Below are 15142 nucleotides of genomic sequence, written 5' to 3' on the forward strand. Positions count from 1 at the left end.
AATAAAAGAACGTTGTATGCAAGAAGCAACTCAAAAAAGATTTGCGAATATAATTAGAATTTGTTGTCAGAATAATGAAGAGATACCCCAAAAATATGGTCTTAATAAAAATTTTCAAAGAAAAAGAAAATATTATCCAAACTAGAGAAAAAAGAGGTATTTTAGAAAGAAAAATAACAATAAAAACAAAAGACAAAAAAAAACTATTGCCCAAATAAAAAAGAAAATTGTAAGTGTTGGTATTGCCAAGAAGAAGGACACTATGCAAATGAATGTCCAAAAAAGAAGGATAAAAAGGATCTTACCAAACAAATAGAAATTGCTAAGTCTTGTTTCATGGAACCATTAAAAGAATCTGATGATAACTTAGACTATATTTTTGAATATGTCTCGGAAACAGACTCAGAGACTGAGTAATAATGCCACATTTATTACTATAAAAATAACAGAAAAGTTTATAAATGCTTTCATAGATTCTGGAGCAACACAATGTTTTGCTAGTTCAAATATAAAACTTGATTGGAAAAAATTAAAGAAACCATTAAGAGTTAGAATAGCTGACAAATCAATACATAAAATTGACCAAAAAGCAGAGATGGTTGAAATTTTTATTCAAAATTATAGGTTCATTGTTCCATCTATATATATGTTAGATTCTGGAATGGATTTTATCATAGGAAATAACTTTTTAAAGCTATATCATCCATTCATTCAAGAATTAACATATATAGTTTTAAAAGCTCCACACGATTCGTCAATAAATCAAAAATCAAAACGTATAAAAATACCAACTACTACTATAGATAAGATCTTAAAATTTAAAATATTTTCTATATTAGAGACATGTTATTTAAATTTATACTTTCAAATAAATATCCCAAAAAATAATCTTGAAATAAAGATAGAAGAACTTTTAGATGAAATTTGTGCTGAAAATCCTTTAGATATTAAAAATACAAATAACGAATTAGTAAGTATTAAATTAAAAGATCCTACAAAAGAGATAAATGTTCCAAATAAAATTCCTTATTCCGCAAGAGATAGAGAAGAGTTCTCATTAGAATGTAGAGATCTTTTGGAAAAAGGAATTATAAGATTAAGTAAAAGTCCTCATGCGGCTCCAGCCTTTTATGTCGAAAACAATAATGAAATTAAAAGGGAAAAACGAAGAATGGTTATTAACTATAAGAAGATGAATGAAGCAACTATTGGTGATGCTCATAAACTTCCAAGAAAAGATTCTATTTTAGAAAAAATCAAAGGAGCAACTTGGTTTTCATCTCTTGATGCAAAATCAGGATATTGGCAACTTCGTTTAGATGAAGAAACAAAGAAATTAACTGCTTTTACTTGCCCAACAAAAGAATCAACAAGTGTGTTGCTCTATGAATGGAATGTATTACCATTCGGATTAAAACAAGCCCCAGGTATTTATCAAAGATTTATGGAAGAAAATTTAAAAGAGTTAAATGAATTTGTTTTAGTGTACATTGATGATATACTAATTTTTACAAAACAGGATAGAGAAGATCATCTTCAAAAATTATTAATAGTTTTAGAAAGATGTAAAGAAAAAGGATTAGTTCTTAGCAAAAAGAAAGCAAGAATAGCAAAACAAGAAATAGAGTTTCTTGGATTAATTCTATCCACTCAAGGAAAGCTAAAACTTCAGCCAAATATCCTAAAAAAGGTAAATTTATTTCCTAATAAAATAGAAGATAGAAAACAATTACAAAGATTTTTAGGGTGTATAAATTATATTTCTGATCAAGGATTTTTAAGGAATATAACAGAATACACTAAAAGCCTATTTCCAAAAATAAGTACTAAAAAAGAATGGAAATGGGATGAAAAAGATAGTATGCAAATTCAAAGGATTAAAGAATTATGTGAAAAACTTTCAGAACTTTATATTCCAGAAGAAAATGACTACTTAATAGTAGAAACAGATGCTTCAGACATAACCTGGTCAGGATGTCTAAAAGTTAAGAAAACTATAAAAAGTTTGGAACAAGAAAAAGAATCACTAGATTCTAAAGATTCCCCAAAGGAATTACTTTGCAGGTATATTTCAGGAACTTTTACTCCAACAGAACAGAGATATACCACTCATGAAAAGGAAACTCTAGCAGCAATTAAATCTCTTAAGAAGTGGAAAATTGATTTACTACCCAGAGAATTTACATTAAGGACAGATTCAAGTTACCTAACAGGTTTCATACGATATAATTTAAAAGTTGATTATAATCATGGACGATTGGTAAGATGGCAATTATTTTTGTTACAATATCCAATAAAAATTGAATATATTAAGGGTGACAAAAATGTTATTGTAGATACATTAACAAGAGAATGGAGTTAATACATTAGATCAAGAAATTCAAAAATACGAGCAAGAACTTGAAAAATGCAAGCATTGTCAGCAAATAAGGACACAGATCCAATCTCTCAAGAAGGCCATTGAAGCAATGAAATCAACACAACAAGCAAAACCATCAGAGTTCAGCCAGCTAAGCATGGTGGACAAATCAGGTGAAGAAAAAATTTCAGAAAATAAAATAATTGCTGAAATCATTAAAAAATCCACCCAAGATAAAAAATATTATGTAATTTATAATGGCCCCATGAAAGGAGTATATGATGCCTGGGAAAAAGCAGCACCATTCACACACCAGTCAAGGATAATTCATAAAGGAGGGTTTCTAACACTGGAAGAGGCAAAGAAATCCTTTAGGGAATATGAAACTCTCCATCTAGAGCAAACTCTAAAAAGAGCAGATAAAGCTCCAATTCAAACCCAGAGAACATGGATAATAAGAAACATTCCTACAAGGGCTGAAATCAAGGAAAAGAAAAGGGTCTGTAGATCAAATCTCAGAGAAACCCTTAACATAGTCCTGAATTGGACTGAAGAAAAAAGGGCAATTTTGGGATATTATCCTATTGCCAAAGAACAGCTAACAAAGCTGGTTATATTTCCAGATGCTTCCCCATCTGACACCTATCAGTTTTTCCAATATGGATTAATTGATACAATTTTAATTTTTAATGATCTAAAAATTATTAATGAGTTTCCTGCAGGATTCGTTGATGCAGTAAAGAGATTTAAAAATATAATTGACAATATAAATCCAAGGGATATATCCCTAAAATTTACAAACAGTCAACCTATTTTTAATGAAGAAGAAGAATGCTTGGTTCCAGCACACCAAGTAATATTCATGTCCGTCTTCCCAGGAAATTTTTAACCAATTGATCAGATTCAAGACTTAACAATTTACAGTCATGAAGGAAGGCTAGCCAACACATTAGCAAGGGTCTTTGAAAGAACTCAAAAAATAACGAAGAAATCTCACACAAGGATTAATTATAAAAGTAGAAATACTCTGCTTGTGTCCAGTAAAAGAAATGAAATCGAAGAAAGAGAGATGAGACTCTTGGTGGAATTTGAATCAGCATTCTATAACTTATCTGGACTCTTAGAAAAGCTCCCTGAAGGGATAAAGAGGAATCTCTGCTATTTGATAAAAGACAGAGAAGACCACAAGTGCCAGCTATGTGCCTCAGAGATATCTGAAGAAAGCAATAATGAAACGGAATCAACTCACATGATGAAGGAAGAAGACAATGCATCTGAGGGTCACATGATAAAAGAGGAGGACAGTGCATCTGAAGCATCTCTTAACATTATTGCATAGTGACGTAAGCACTTAGGTCATAGAGCACCAACAATGTAGCTGGTGCAAGAGAACAAAACAATGACGTAAGCAATAACGTCATAAGAAGGGTAAGGATGAGAATTGTCCATCAAACCCAACTATTATAAATAGGTTGCTTAGGCAATTGTAAAAGCATCAGACAATAGAAAGCAGGAGGCTAAGAGTACTCATATGCTAGGAGAGCAAGGAGGAAGATGCCAAGGCGATTCTATAGTCTGAAGAAGAATTCCCTTAGGGAAAAATAATTCTAAACTCCCTTCTGGAGTTAGCATCTACAATCTCCCCTCTGGAGATAAAAACACCTTATGTAAAATATACAAAATAAAGAAAGTTTTTCTCCAGAAAGGTACATCTTCATCCTAGTCTTTCATTTATGAATTATTTAGAAAGTTTAGAATTAACAGAAGAATCTGATTATTATAGATTAACTGCTTTATTAGATAATAAAAAACAGACTGTTCTAAAAACAGAATTAAATCTCAAATCAAATGAAAATTTTAATAAACAAAATCTCTTAAAAGAAGTTTTTAATAGAAAAAATATAATATACTATGGAAAAATTCAACTTGAAGCCCCTATAAAGATAAAATCCGCCAATGGAGAACTTGAGATAGCTTTGATAAATGATGAAGAATTGAGTAAACAGATTGAGAAAATTAAGGATCAACAAAAAAGATCTAAAATTGGATAGATTCATATTAGTACTATACAAGTTTTAATCAAATCTACATATATGAAAGGAATTAATTCACCAATAAGCTTAGCAATCTGTGACAAAAGAATTACTGATGACCCAGTAGATCAAATAATCGGAATTGTTCATGGAAACCTGGCAAATGTAAATGTTAAATTCAACGCCCATCTTGGATATGCTATACCTTTATCAACTAAAAACCTTGGTAGATCTATAAGTTTGGCTTATAAATTTCACAGAAAGAATCTAATGGAACAAGATGATGAACCATTTTCGATTACATATGCTATAAATTATGCTTTAACAAATAGCCATCATAGTATAATATTTAAAAACAGAGAAAGAATTTATGTCGATGAATTATTTCAGAAAATTGTAAATACAGAAATACCAAAATATAAAGCTATTGAAAATCCAGTTCTATTATTAAAAGAACCATCAAGAAAATTAGTTTCATCGAATTTTCAAATAAGAGAATCCAAAATTAATAGCCCTTTAAGTTTATCTAAGTTAAAAATTAAAGAAGAAAATTCTGAAATAAAAGAATTAACAAAAAAGGTCGAAAAGTTAATTGAAACTCTAAACACTAAATTATGACAATAAATAAAGAAGAAATATATGTAACTTATCAAGACAAGAAACAAGAGCTCTTTGAAAGAGAAAATCGTTTAAATTATTTACAGTTTTCTGAAATAAATCAAAGAGCATTTAAAGCTCTAAAAATAATCTATGACAAGTTGAAAAGAGAAGTTGAAGAGCTAAAAAAATTAATAGAGTCTCTAGAAAATAGTAATGAATCGATGATAGAATTTGCAGAAATTCTAAGATAAATAATGAAGCATACAAAGATTGAAAAACCAGTAAACAAAATAAAAAGAAAAAGGGCGAAAAAATTAAAAAGTAAAATAAAAGAGTATAAAAGGGAATTAAATAATCTTCAGTTCGAAATTAATGACCTTATAATAAAAAGGATAGAAATAAGAATAAATATAAACAAGTTGGAATTAAACTTAAAAAATTTATAAATGCCTGAAAAATCATATTATGACTTAAAAGAATTAAAATTGTTAAAAGAAAAAATGGAGAACGAAGTCGAAAAATTAAAAAGATATCTAGAAACAACAGAAAGTGTAGAAATAAAAGAAGTTTTTGAGGATTTGAGAAATTATATTAAAGAAAAAGACAAACAGATAAAAGACTTTATATACAAAAAAGAATATTATAAACTAAAACAAGACTGAAAAATTATAAATAAAATCAGAATTATAAAAACTAGTAATAGTAGAAATAGTCAATACTTTTATAAATTTATATGAAAGAGTTAATAGAAATTTCGAAAAATGGCTTTTAAAAATTGGTATCAGAGCCAAGTTAACGATTAAAGGTAACACTTTTTCTTTAAGCAACACTTTTAAGTAACACGCTTTTGAATCAATAAAGACAAAAATCTGTAAAGATGTATCTTTACAGTAGATGGCCCCTTTATTTTTAGAATAAGCAAATCATCAAAAATATACTTGAATTATTTTTGTTAGGATAAAAATATTTTTAAATTTTATTACTACTAAAAATATTCAATCGTATATATAGACGTATTCCGTTAATAAAAAATATGACATGATTTACTTGTCATCAATTTATTATTATTATGATAATAGAAGTATGGAATTTAAATTGTGAAATAAAGAAGAAGATAAAAAACTCTAGCAGAGAAAGAGTACGTACTTCGTACTCAGAGAGAATGAGAGAAGGAGAAAGCGAGAGAGAGCGTTTGAGGGTGAAACACGGTGAAGAAGATGGCCATGCCATCGAAAGAGATAAGGGGGAGAGTGGGGGAGGGTTTGCATCAGATGTGAAGGAGGGATCAAGTAAGGGCGACCTTAGTTCCAGGGTGACTTCCAAGATTTCGTTCCGTGACAAGGTTATTGGTTCTACGGTAGCCACAGGGATAAATCGGGCTGAAGCTCTAGATGAGGATTCCATAGTAGTGGTCACTGGAAAACAAGGAGATCTTATGCCTCCAAGAGTTTGCTTCTCCGAAGAGGCTAGGAACATCCTTTCTGAACCATACAAGGAAGCAATTGTGATTAAGGTTCTTGGAAAAAACCTTAGTTACACGGCCATGTTTCACAAATTGAAAGGGGTATGGAGGATCACCGGTGGATATGAAATCTTGGATGTGGGTTTTGGGTACTTCCTCGTTAAATTTGATCGCATGGACGATCGAGAGAAGGTTTTACTAGGGGGGCCATGGATGATCTTCGGTCACTATATTGCGGTCAAGCCATGGACACCGGATTTTAAACCTTGTGAGGACACTTTGGGGGAGACTATGGTTTGGATTCGAATCTCTGGTTTGAGCATATGGTACTATCAGGATAAAGCCATGATGAGAATCGCTTCTGCTGTGGAAAGACCAGTCAAGGTGGATCTGGCTACTAAGTTGGCGGAGAGGGGAAATTTTGCTCGGGCTTGCGTGCAAATTAATCTTGGTTTGCCGGTGGTCCGGAGTGTGATTGTCGATGAGTTTGAATATAAGGTGGAGTATGAATGCTTACACCTTATTTGTGACAAGTGCAATTGTTTCGGGCATCCAGCAACTGACTGCAGAATGACCCCAATAGATTCGGAAAGGGTGGATCGAAAGGAAACATCAGTGACCGAGATGGCGGCCCGGGTGGTGCAGCCACAGGAAGCCTCAAAAGAGAAAATTTTTGAATTTTGATGCAATCCCAAAGAGTCAGTGATAGTTGCAGAAATTGGGGAGGAATTAGATGATACGTTGCATGGGAAGGAAGTGGAGTCCCAGCATTTGGAAAATGAGGCTGGCTGGACCAAAGTCAGCGGTAAAAGGAGAGGAAAATTGAGTCAATCAAACAAAGCCCAACAAACATCTAAAGATAAAATGCCGGTGCACTCAAATCAGAAATTGGACCAGAACCGTGACTTTGGGCTACGTATGAGAGGAGCCGAATAAGGGGTGAAGACCGGGTCGGTTAGCAGATCTAAGGCACGCATGGCATCTTCCAAACAGCAAGGGGTGAAGGGCAAAGCTGTCTCCGTTGCGGTGCCGACTTTCACTGCCATTATCAAAAACGGACACAAGAGGTTGCGCCCTTCTTCTTTGCAGAATTCGCCGTCGACTCCGGACTGCCTTGGCGACACCAGCAAGCAGCAAATCGGCAAATTGGAAGGATTGTCAGTGGAGGGACACAGACAAACCGGGCAACAACCGGACAAGGACAAGCAAGGCTCAGAGGGATATGATGGTGGATCTTCATCATCTCGTTAGGGACTTCAGCTGAGGTTTGTCCTTTTTACAATACAAATTGTTTTATGGATTATTTAGATTTAAGCTTTCTATTTTGGAATATTAGAGGTGCCTCTAATAAATTGGCCCGGGTTCATAGTAAGGAGTTAGCGAATAAATTTCACCCTACTTTTTTCATTCTGTTTGAAATCCATATTGCTTTCGAGAGGATGAAATCTTTTTGGAATAATCTAGGTTACCAGGGTGTTGGTATTGTTGAGGCTAATGGTCATAGTGGGGGTATCTGGGTTCTATGTTCTAATTCAAATATTTCTGTAAGAGTATTGGATGTAGTTGATCAATGTATCAGTTTTGAAATCACTATGGGCAATACATCTAGTTACTGCAGTGCGGTGTATGCTAATCCGCATATACATCGGCGTAAAGAACTGTGGGGTGACTTGACAAGGATTGCTAATATGATCCACGGACCTTGGATTGTGTTAGGGGACTTTAATGATGTTCTGTTGTAGAGTGAAGTTAGAGGGGGGCAATTTAGACTTGCCAGAGCAGAACAATTTGCGGAAACATTGGAGGATTGTGGGCTGTTTGATATGGGGGCTATTGGGAGAAGATTCACTTGGTATAGGAAGGTGAAAGGTGGGGTGCAGGTGGCCAAGAAGCTTGATAGAGCAGTAATCAACCAGGACTGGCGACTAATGTTTCCGGAGGCTTATACTGAGGTGCTGGCGCGCCTTCACTCTGATCATTGCCCATTATTCACTAGGTGCAAGATGGCAAAGAGGGTTACCAAGGGCCATCGTCCATTCAGATTCCAGGCTGCGTGGATGACTCATCCTCTTTTTAGGAATATTGTTGATACAGCTTGGAATAGAGGAGCTCCGGATGTAGTCAAATATTTGTTGGAGGTTCAAAAAGATGTAACTAGCTTCAATAAAAAGGTTTTTGGCAATATTTTTGTTAAGAAAAGGGAGTTGGAGAGGCTTTTGAATGACGTTCAGATTACTCTGGAGAGTCGGGAGGATCAACAGCTTAGGATCAAAGAGCAAGTTTTGCATCATGAACTGAATGCTGTCCTTCTTCAAGAAGAGTTGTTGTGGTATCAAAAATCTAGAGAACAATGGGTGAGATGTGGAGACATAAATACAAAATTTTTTCATCTGCAGACAGTTATCAGGAGAAAGAGGAACAAAATTCATAGGTTATTTTTAGAGGATGGGTCTTAGGCCACGGAGACTACGACTCTAGAAATGGTGGCAAATTCTTTCTTTCAAAAGCTCTTTTCTACAAGGGAGGATATTGACCTAGATGCCATGGGGCCTTTTCCTTGCCCGTCTCTTAGTACTGAGGCTTGTCAAAAGTTAGTGGAACTGGTGACGTCTGAAGAGGTTAAAAGAGTTGTGATGACCATGAGTTCGTTTAAAGCCCCAGGGCCAGATGGATTTCAAGCAATTTTCTACAAAGAGTTCTGGGACTTTCTTAGCAACAATGTGTGTGGACTGGTCAAGCGAGCCTTTGAGGGTGAATCACTGAATGCGGCTATTTTCGATACTCTCATTATTCTAATTCCTAAAGTGGAAGTTCCCTCTTCCTTACAGGAGTTTCGGCCTATTAGCTTATGTAATGTAATTTATAAAATTGTCACAAAGGTTCTAGTTAACAGGTTCAGACCTTTCCTGTCGGAGATTATTGGTCCTTTGCAAGGAGGGTTCATTCCAGGAAGAGGAACCACAAAGAATATTATCATTGCTCAGGAGATTATGCACTTCATGAGGAACACCAAGTCTCGAAAAGGGTCCATGGCATTCAAGATTGATTTGGAAAAAGCTTATGACAGGGTAGACTGGCGTTTTCTGGAAGCTACTTTGGTCTGGTTTGGGTTTCCAAAGGCTACCATTAATCTTATATTGAATTGTGTGACTTCCTCTTCGTTGGCAGTTTTGTGGAATGGGAACAGGCTCCAAAATTTCAATCCGAAGAGAGGGTGAAGGCAAGGAGATCCTATGTCTCCTTATCTATTTGTACTCTGTATGGAAATGCTTGCCTGCTTTATCTCTCATAGAGTTTCCCAAGGTTTGTGGAACCCAGTTGCGGTTTCTAGGAATGGACCACGACTCTCTCATTTGATATTTGCAGATGATCTTTTGCTTTTCTGTAAGGCATCAAAAGCTCAAGTAATAGAGGTCATGCATTGTTTGGACTTGTTTTCTAAAGTGTCAGGTTTAAAGGTAAATCTTCATAAGTCAAAGGCCCAGTGTTCCAAGAGGGTGTCGGAGAGGAGAAAAAGGGTTTCTCAGGGGTCTCTAACATCCGGTTCTACAATGATTTGGGTAAATACCTGGGAATTAACATCGGTCATGCCAGAGTTTCCAGGAAGACGGCTCAGGAGATTATTGAAAACTTTTCGAGGAAGCTCTCCAGGTGGAAAGGACGCCTACTGAATAAGGCAGGGAGGCTTTGTCTTGTTAAATCGGTTATGGCCTCTATCCCAGTTTATGAAATGCAAATTTCTCTTCTCCCGAAGTATGCATGTAATAAAATTGATTCCTTGATGAGACAATTCTTGTGGAAAGGCCAAGCGACTGGAAAAGGGCTGCCTCTGGTCAGGTGGGAGGTCGCCATAACTCCTAAAAAGGCAGGAGGATTGGGTATTAGGGATACTTCCTGTGCTAACATGGCGCTTCTGGGAAAGTTGGTATGGGATTGTCTAAATAATAGTGAGAAGTTATGGGTGCAGGTTCTGAAGCATAAATATCTCAGGAATCAATCTGGTATGAACAGAAACGGTAGAAATTCTTCATCGGCTACCTGGAAGAACATTGTTAGTGCCTATGAGCATCTCAAGGAAGGGCTTCATTGGAATATTGGAGATGTCTACAAATCAGTTTGGTATGATGAGTGGACTCCTTTTGGTAAGCTTTGCAACCTTGTTCCTTATGTACATATTTCTGAATCAGATTTCATGGTGGCTGACTTGTGAAAAGGGGTGTCTTGGGAGGTTGATAGTCTTACCACGCCTATTCCGCATGAGATTAAGCAGTTTATTTGTGGTCTAAGATATCCTAGTTTGACTGAGTTGGAGCCACAGTGGGAGTGGTGGCCTGCAGCAACAAAAAAGTATAGTGCAAGGGAGGGTTACAGATGGTTATTAAAGAAAACATTAAATTGGAATGCCAACAGTAATTGGAACTGATCGTGGAACACAAACATTCCAGAGAAGTTCAAATTTACTATGTGGCTTAGCTTACATGATGCTCTACCAACTGAGACCTTTCGATTCAAGCGGCATTTAGCTTCTTCAGATATGTGTAAGAGATGTAACAAGGCGCAGGAGACTATGGAGCATTGCCTTAGAGACTGTGAACGATCAAAGACAATCTGGTATATGTTGGATCCTAGTATCCTGGACTCGACGGCTGGTACTACTCTTGAAGAGTAATTTCGGAAGGCCTTGGCTAACAATGAGGCGTCCTTTGGTGCAGGGCTTTGGTGGGTATTGAGACATAGGTGCAATGACATATTCAACACTGACAACCCTTGGACAGACCATAAGGTTGTTGCCTTGGCCAGAATTACCGCCAAGGACTTACAGGTTTACAGGAATCGAAGCAATGCCTTTAGGTCTCTCCAAAATTGCTTGTATTGGGAACCACCGGTAGGCAATAGTTGTGATGCAAGCTTGCATATGGATTCAAATTTAGCGGGATTTGGGTGTATTATTAGAGATTCTAAGGGAGATTGGATCTCGGGCTGCTCTGAAAGCATTCCCCCTTGGTCTATAATCAGATGTGAATTATTTGCTGCTTGGAGGGGGCTGGTTTTAGCTTGGGATTGCAGTTTGAGGGATATTATATGTGAAACGGATTGTTTTGACATTCTGCCCATCATGCATGAGCTTACAAGTGGGTATTCATCTGAAGTAACAGATTTAGTTCACAAGATTCAGGAGCTTTTATCTCGTCCTTGGCTTGTTCACGTTGAATGGGTGTCCCGAGAAGCAAATAGAGCTGCGGATTGGATGGCTAAATATGGTGCCAAGAGTAACTCTAATCATGTTATTTGGTCTGAGCCTGGTGTTGATCTCCAACGAATCATCCGCTCAGATTTAGGATAGTTTTTGCTTTGTTTCTTTCCTTGTTTAGACACCAAAAAAAATTTATCATTATTATTAACTCCTCTTCTTTCACTTCAACCTCTTCCTTCTCTTCCTCTTTTATTATCATTACCATTATCATCATCTTTTTTTTTTCCTCAACGTCATTATCATCTTTTTCTTCTTCCAAAAATAAATAAGGAAAAAAAAACTGCCATACAACATTATATTTTACGATTTTGCACAATTTTTTTCAATATTGTCATTATCATCTTTTTTTTCCAAAACAAGGATAAAAAAATTGCATCATTCCGTTTTATATATCACATTTAAAAAATTTCAGTGTTAATATTAAAATTGTTTATATCACATTTAAAAAATTTTAATACTATTTTTTTTTATATTTTCCCAAACAACGAACTCATTCTCCTTCTTATTCTTGTTTTCTTAGTTTTTTTTATGTCACACTCTTATAATTCTCGTTGTTTTTTCCTCTAAAAAGCATAAAAACCAAAAAAATAAAAAAAAATCAAACAAAAAAAAATTATACAACTTTTTTATTTTATTTTTTATTTATCTATTTTGATAATAAACACAAAAATTTTTTGAAGAAAAACATGTAATTTTATAAATAAAAATATAAAAATTCTACACGAATAAAAAAAAAGAAGAAAAAACTGCAACATCAAATTCAAAGTCTGGAAAAATTTTTGCGTCGCGATTAAGAAATTTCAGTGTTATTTTTCATGTGAAGAAAAAGAAATGTGTATATATATATATATATCTGCAAGAGATTTTTAATTGAATTTGGACCAATTTAATTAAATTTGATTAATAAAAATATTTGAATGCATAGCAAAACTCTCAAATAATAACAAATTTATCTCAAAAAAATAAAATTAACTTTATATTTATAAAAAAATTACATTCATTAATAAAATTATTTAAATCTTAAAATATTATCTCAAATTCTAAAATTATCCCTTGGACAAACTTGTACTCGATATGTTTTAAGACAATCAAGTAATAAATCATACATAAAAGTTAGGCCAAAACACTATAATAAGTCAAGGAGAACAAAATTTTACACAAATAAATCAAATAGAAAATTGGTTTATGAATCCATCAATGCACGTTACTATATAATTCGAATTATTATGTTTCGAACTAGAATTACACCCATAGTAATTCGAATAAGGGTGATTCGAATTACACTCACACACTCTACACTAAAATTTAATTCAACAAAATCAATATGCCATTTACAAAAATAAGCTCAGGAGTTAATATAAATTACTATTGTAAATTTTAGAGGTTGAATTAAATCATTTATAATTTAAAAAGTAATTTGAATCTAATCTTAAATTTCAAAAATCAAATTGACACCTTATTTATATTATGTGAGTAACTAACACCTCACACATGCACTTATGTTAAATTTCCCCGTGACAAATTAATGTTTGATTTATTTTACAATTTTGCTACGTTAACAACAAAAATTTTGTCAATTCCTGCCGACTTCCATTGAATTGGATCTAATTTTTAATCATAATTAAAAAATAATAAATAATTATTGTTGTAAAAAATTGATAGATAAAATTTTGGTACTCAATACTTTTTCTTTATTTTATTAAACCAGGTCGAAAATCTATCTTTAGAAAAAAAATTTGTTATTTGCATCTTTTATATCTATTTTATCAATACGGTGAAATGGCCATTTATTCCACTAATAACGTTTCTCAAATGTTTTGAATTAAAAATTTAATGAAAAAAGAGAAAAATAAAGAATTCAATAATTAATTGAAAAAGAGAAGCTTATAAAAAGCAATAAGTTGAGAAAGAAGGGTGAGACCTAGAGATTGGGATATTCAACCAAAATAATAAGAAGAAATTACTAAAATTCAATCTAAAGAAGATATTGAAAAATAGAAAATAAAAAAAATCTAAAAAAGGAACTAAGTTTGTTAAAACAATCCACAATCAAACACTTGTCTATTTTTTGCATTAATCTTTTGACCTATTGGAATTATCTTCAGGAATTTAGGGAAGCCTCCAAATCTAAATCCACACCAGAATATGATCAATTTGTATAAAGAGACAAGTCATTTTAGAATCGAAGTTAATATTCAATTCGTCTTCCGAAATTTAAAGGTACACTCAAATTGATTTTTAAAATTATAACTAACTTAATTTATCCTCTAAATTTTACAATAGTAATTCATGTTAGTTTCTGAGTTTATTTCTGTAAATAATGTGTTAATTTTGTATATTAACTTATTAATATTTAAATTTTTTGCCTAAATTTCATGAGTAAAATTTATTAGACTTCCTAAAAATTTAATTGACTTTCCAATATTCTTACGAACATGACAATAACAAGTTTAATTTAAAAATTTTATGGTTCTAGAAGCAACAACCAAACTTTTGAAACTCTAATAAATCTTGATCACATAAAAGTTAGGCAAAGAATCTAAATTGTAACAAGTTAATGTATCAAATTAACATGTCATTAACAAAGATTAGATCAAGAGTTAATGTGAGTTACGACGGTAAATTTCAGAATCCAATTTAAATCTATTGAAATTGGGAAAGTATGAGGAGCCAATTGTAAAATGGAGGTTTATGGAGTATTAGAGATATAATCATTAGTGTTACCTTTTTCCATCAGTTGAAGTTTTTGGGATGAGTGGTATCATAACATGGTATTAGAGCGCTAGATCCGAAAATTCAAGAGTTCGATCTTTGGTGAACCCCAAAATCAGTTTAAGCTTATGAGGGATGTTCATTTTATAACTCAATAGTCCATTGTACACATTGTACAAATAGTCCATTAAAATTTTAAGGGTCAAAATAGATCTGACTTCAAATTTCAACTGCAAAATTGAGTATTAACTCATACAAGCTCCCTAAGTCTGGCAAATTTGATTCCATATTTCACGCAGTACAGCCTCAACTGTTTTTGCGGAGTACGTAACTTCTATCAACTAACTTTGCTTCAATTAGATACATTTCTGTCAACATCTTCAGCCTCCTAAGTCATTGAATTGTCTTCGAAGAATATTATTGTATGTGCAGTTGAGAAAGATGCCATAGATTGAGGGGGTTCTGTGTGTTTACAAAGGTTGTATTAGGAAATGAATGTGTAAATAATACAGTTGCATGTGTACCAAGTGTAACTATCCACAATAGTACTACACAAATCCATACTAAGCACAAGCATCCTCCATCGTCGGGAAGCATAGACTAGCCATGATTTGCAGATACACTAGCAAGGAACCAATTATTCTCAGTTGATTTACTTTCTCCAAAAAATAGTTTGTTATTTTCTAGGAACTCATCCTTAATTCCTTATTGAATAAAGTGCA

At 33.6% G+C, this 15142-nt stretch overlaps 2 protein-coding genes across 2 annotated transcripts; both read left to right on the forward strand.

Annotated features, from left to right (window-relative positions):
* The first annotated feature begins 6427 nt into the window (after window positions 1-6427).
* Window positions 6428-7138, forward strand: LOC112730590 (uncharacterized). The gene has a single exon (XM_029291123.1). The coding sequence runs from the start codon at window positions 6428-6430 to the stop codon at window positions 7136-7138; it is 711 nt and encodes a 236-aa protein (XP_029146956.1).
* A 291-nt stretch (window positions 7139-7429) lies between these two features.
* Window positions 7430-8910, forward strand: LOC140176879 (uncharacterized). Its single transcript, XM_072208438.1, has 3 exons — window positions 7430-7700; window positions 7919-8076; window positions 8197-8910. The coding sequence occupies exons 1-3, from the start codon at window positions 7430-7432 to the stop codon at window positions 8908-8910; spliced, it is 1143 nt and encodes a 380-aa protein (XP_072064539.1).
* Window positions 8911-15142: the final 6232 nt, after the last annotated feature.

This window comes from Arachis hypogaea, chromosome 12 (genome assembly GCF_003086295.3).
Source record: "Arachis hypogaea cultivar Tifrunner chromosome 12, arahy.Tifrunner.gnm2.J5K5, whole genome shotgun sequence".
In the NCBI taxonomy this organism is placed as follows: domain Eukaryota; kingdom Viridiplantae; phylum Streptophyta; class Magnoliopsida; order Fabales; family Fabaceae; genus Arachis; species Arachis hypogaea.

What these genes read in the sequence shown, in the direction of transcription:
- LOC112730590 (XM_029291123.1), top strand. Translation starts at nt 6,428, where the DNA reads ATGCCTCCAAGAGTTTGCTTCTCCGAAGAGGCTAGGAACATCCTTTCT.
- LOC140176879 (XM_072208438.1), top strand. Translation starts at nt 7,430, where the DNA reads ATGGCATCTTCCAAACAGCAAGGGGTGAAGGGCAAAGCTGTCTCCGTT. An exon ending in TGGTGGATCTTCATCATCTC is followed by an intron (nt 7,701 to 7,918) that starts GTTAGGGACTTC and finishes GGAATAATCTAG; the next exon opens with GTTACCAGGGTGTTGGTATT. An exon ending in CATCTAGTTACTGCAGTGCG is followed by an intron (nt 8,077 to 8,196) that starts GTGTATGCTAAT and finishes GTTCTGTTGTAG; the next exon opens with AGTGAAGTTAGAGGGGGGCA.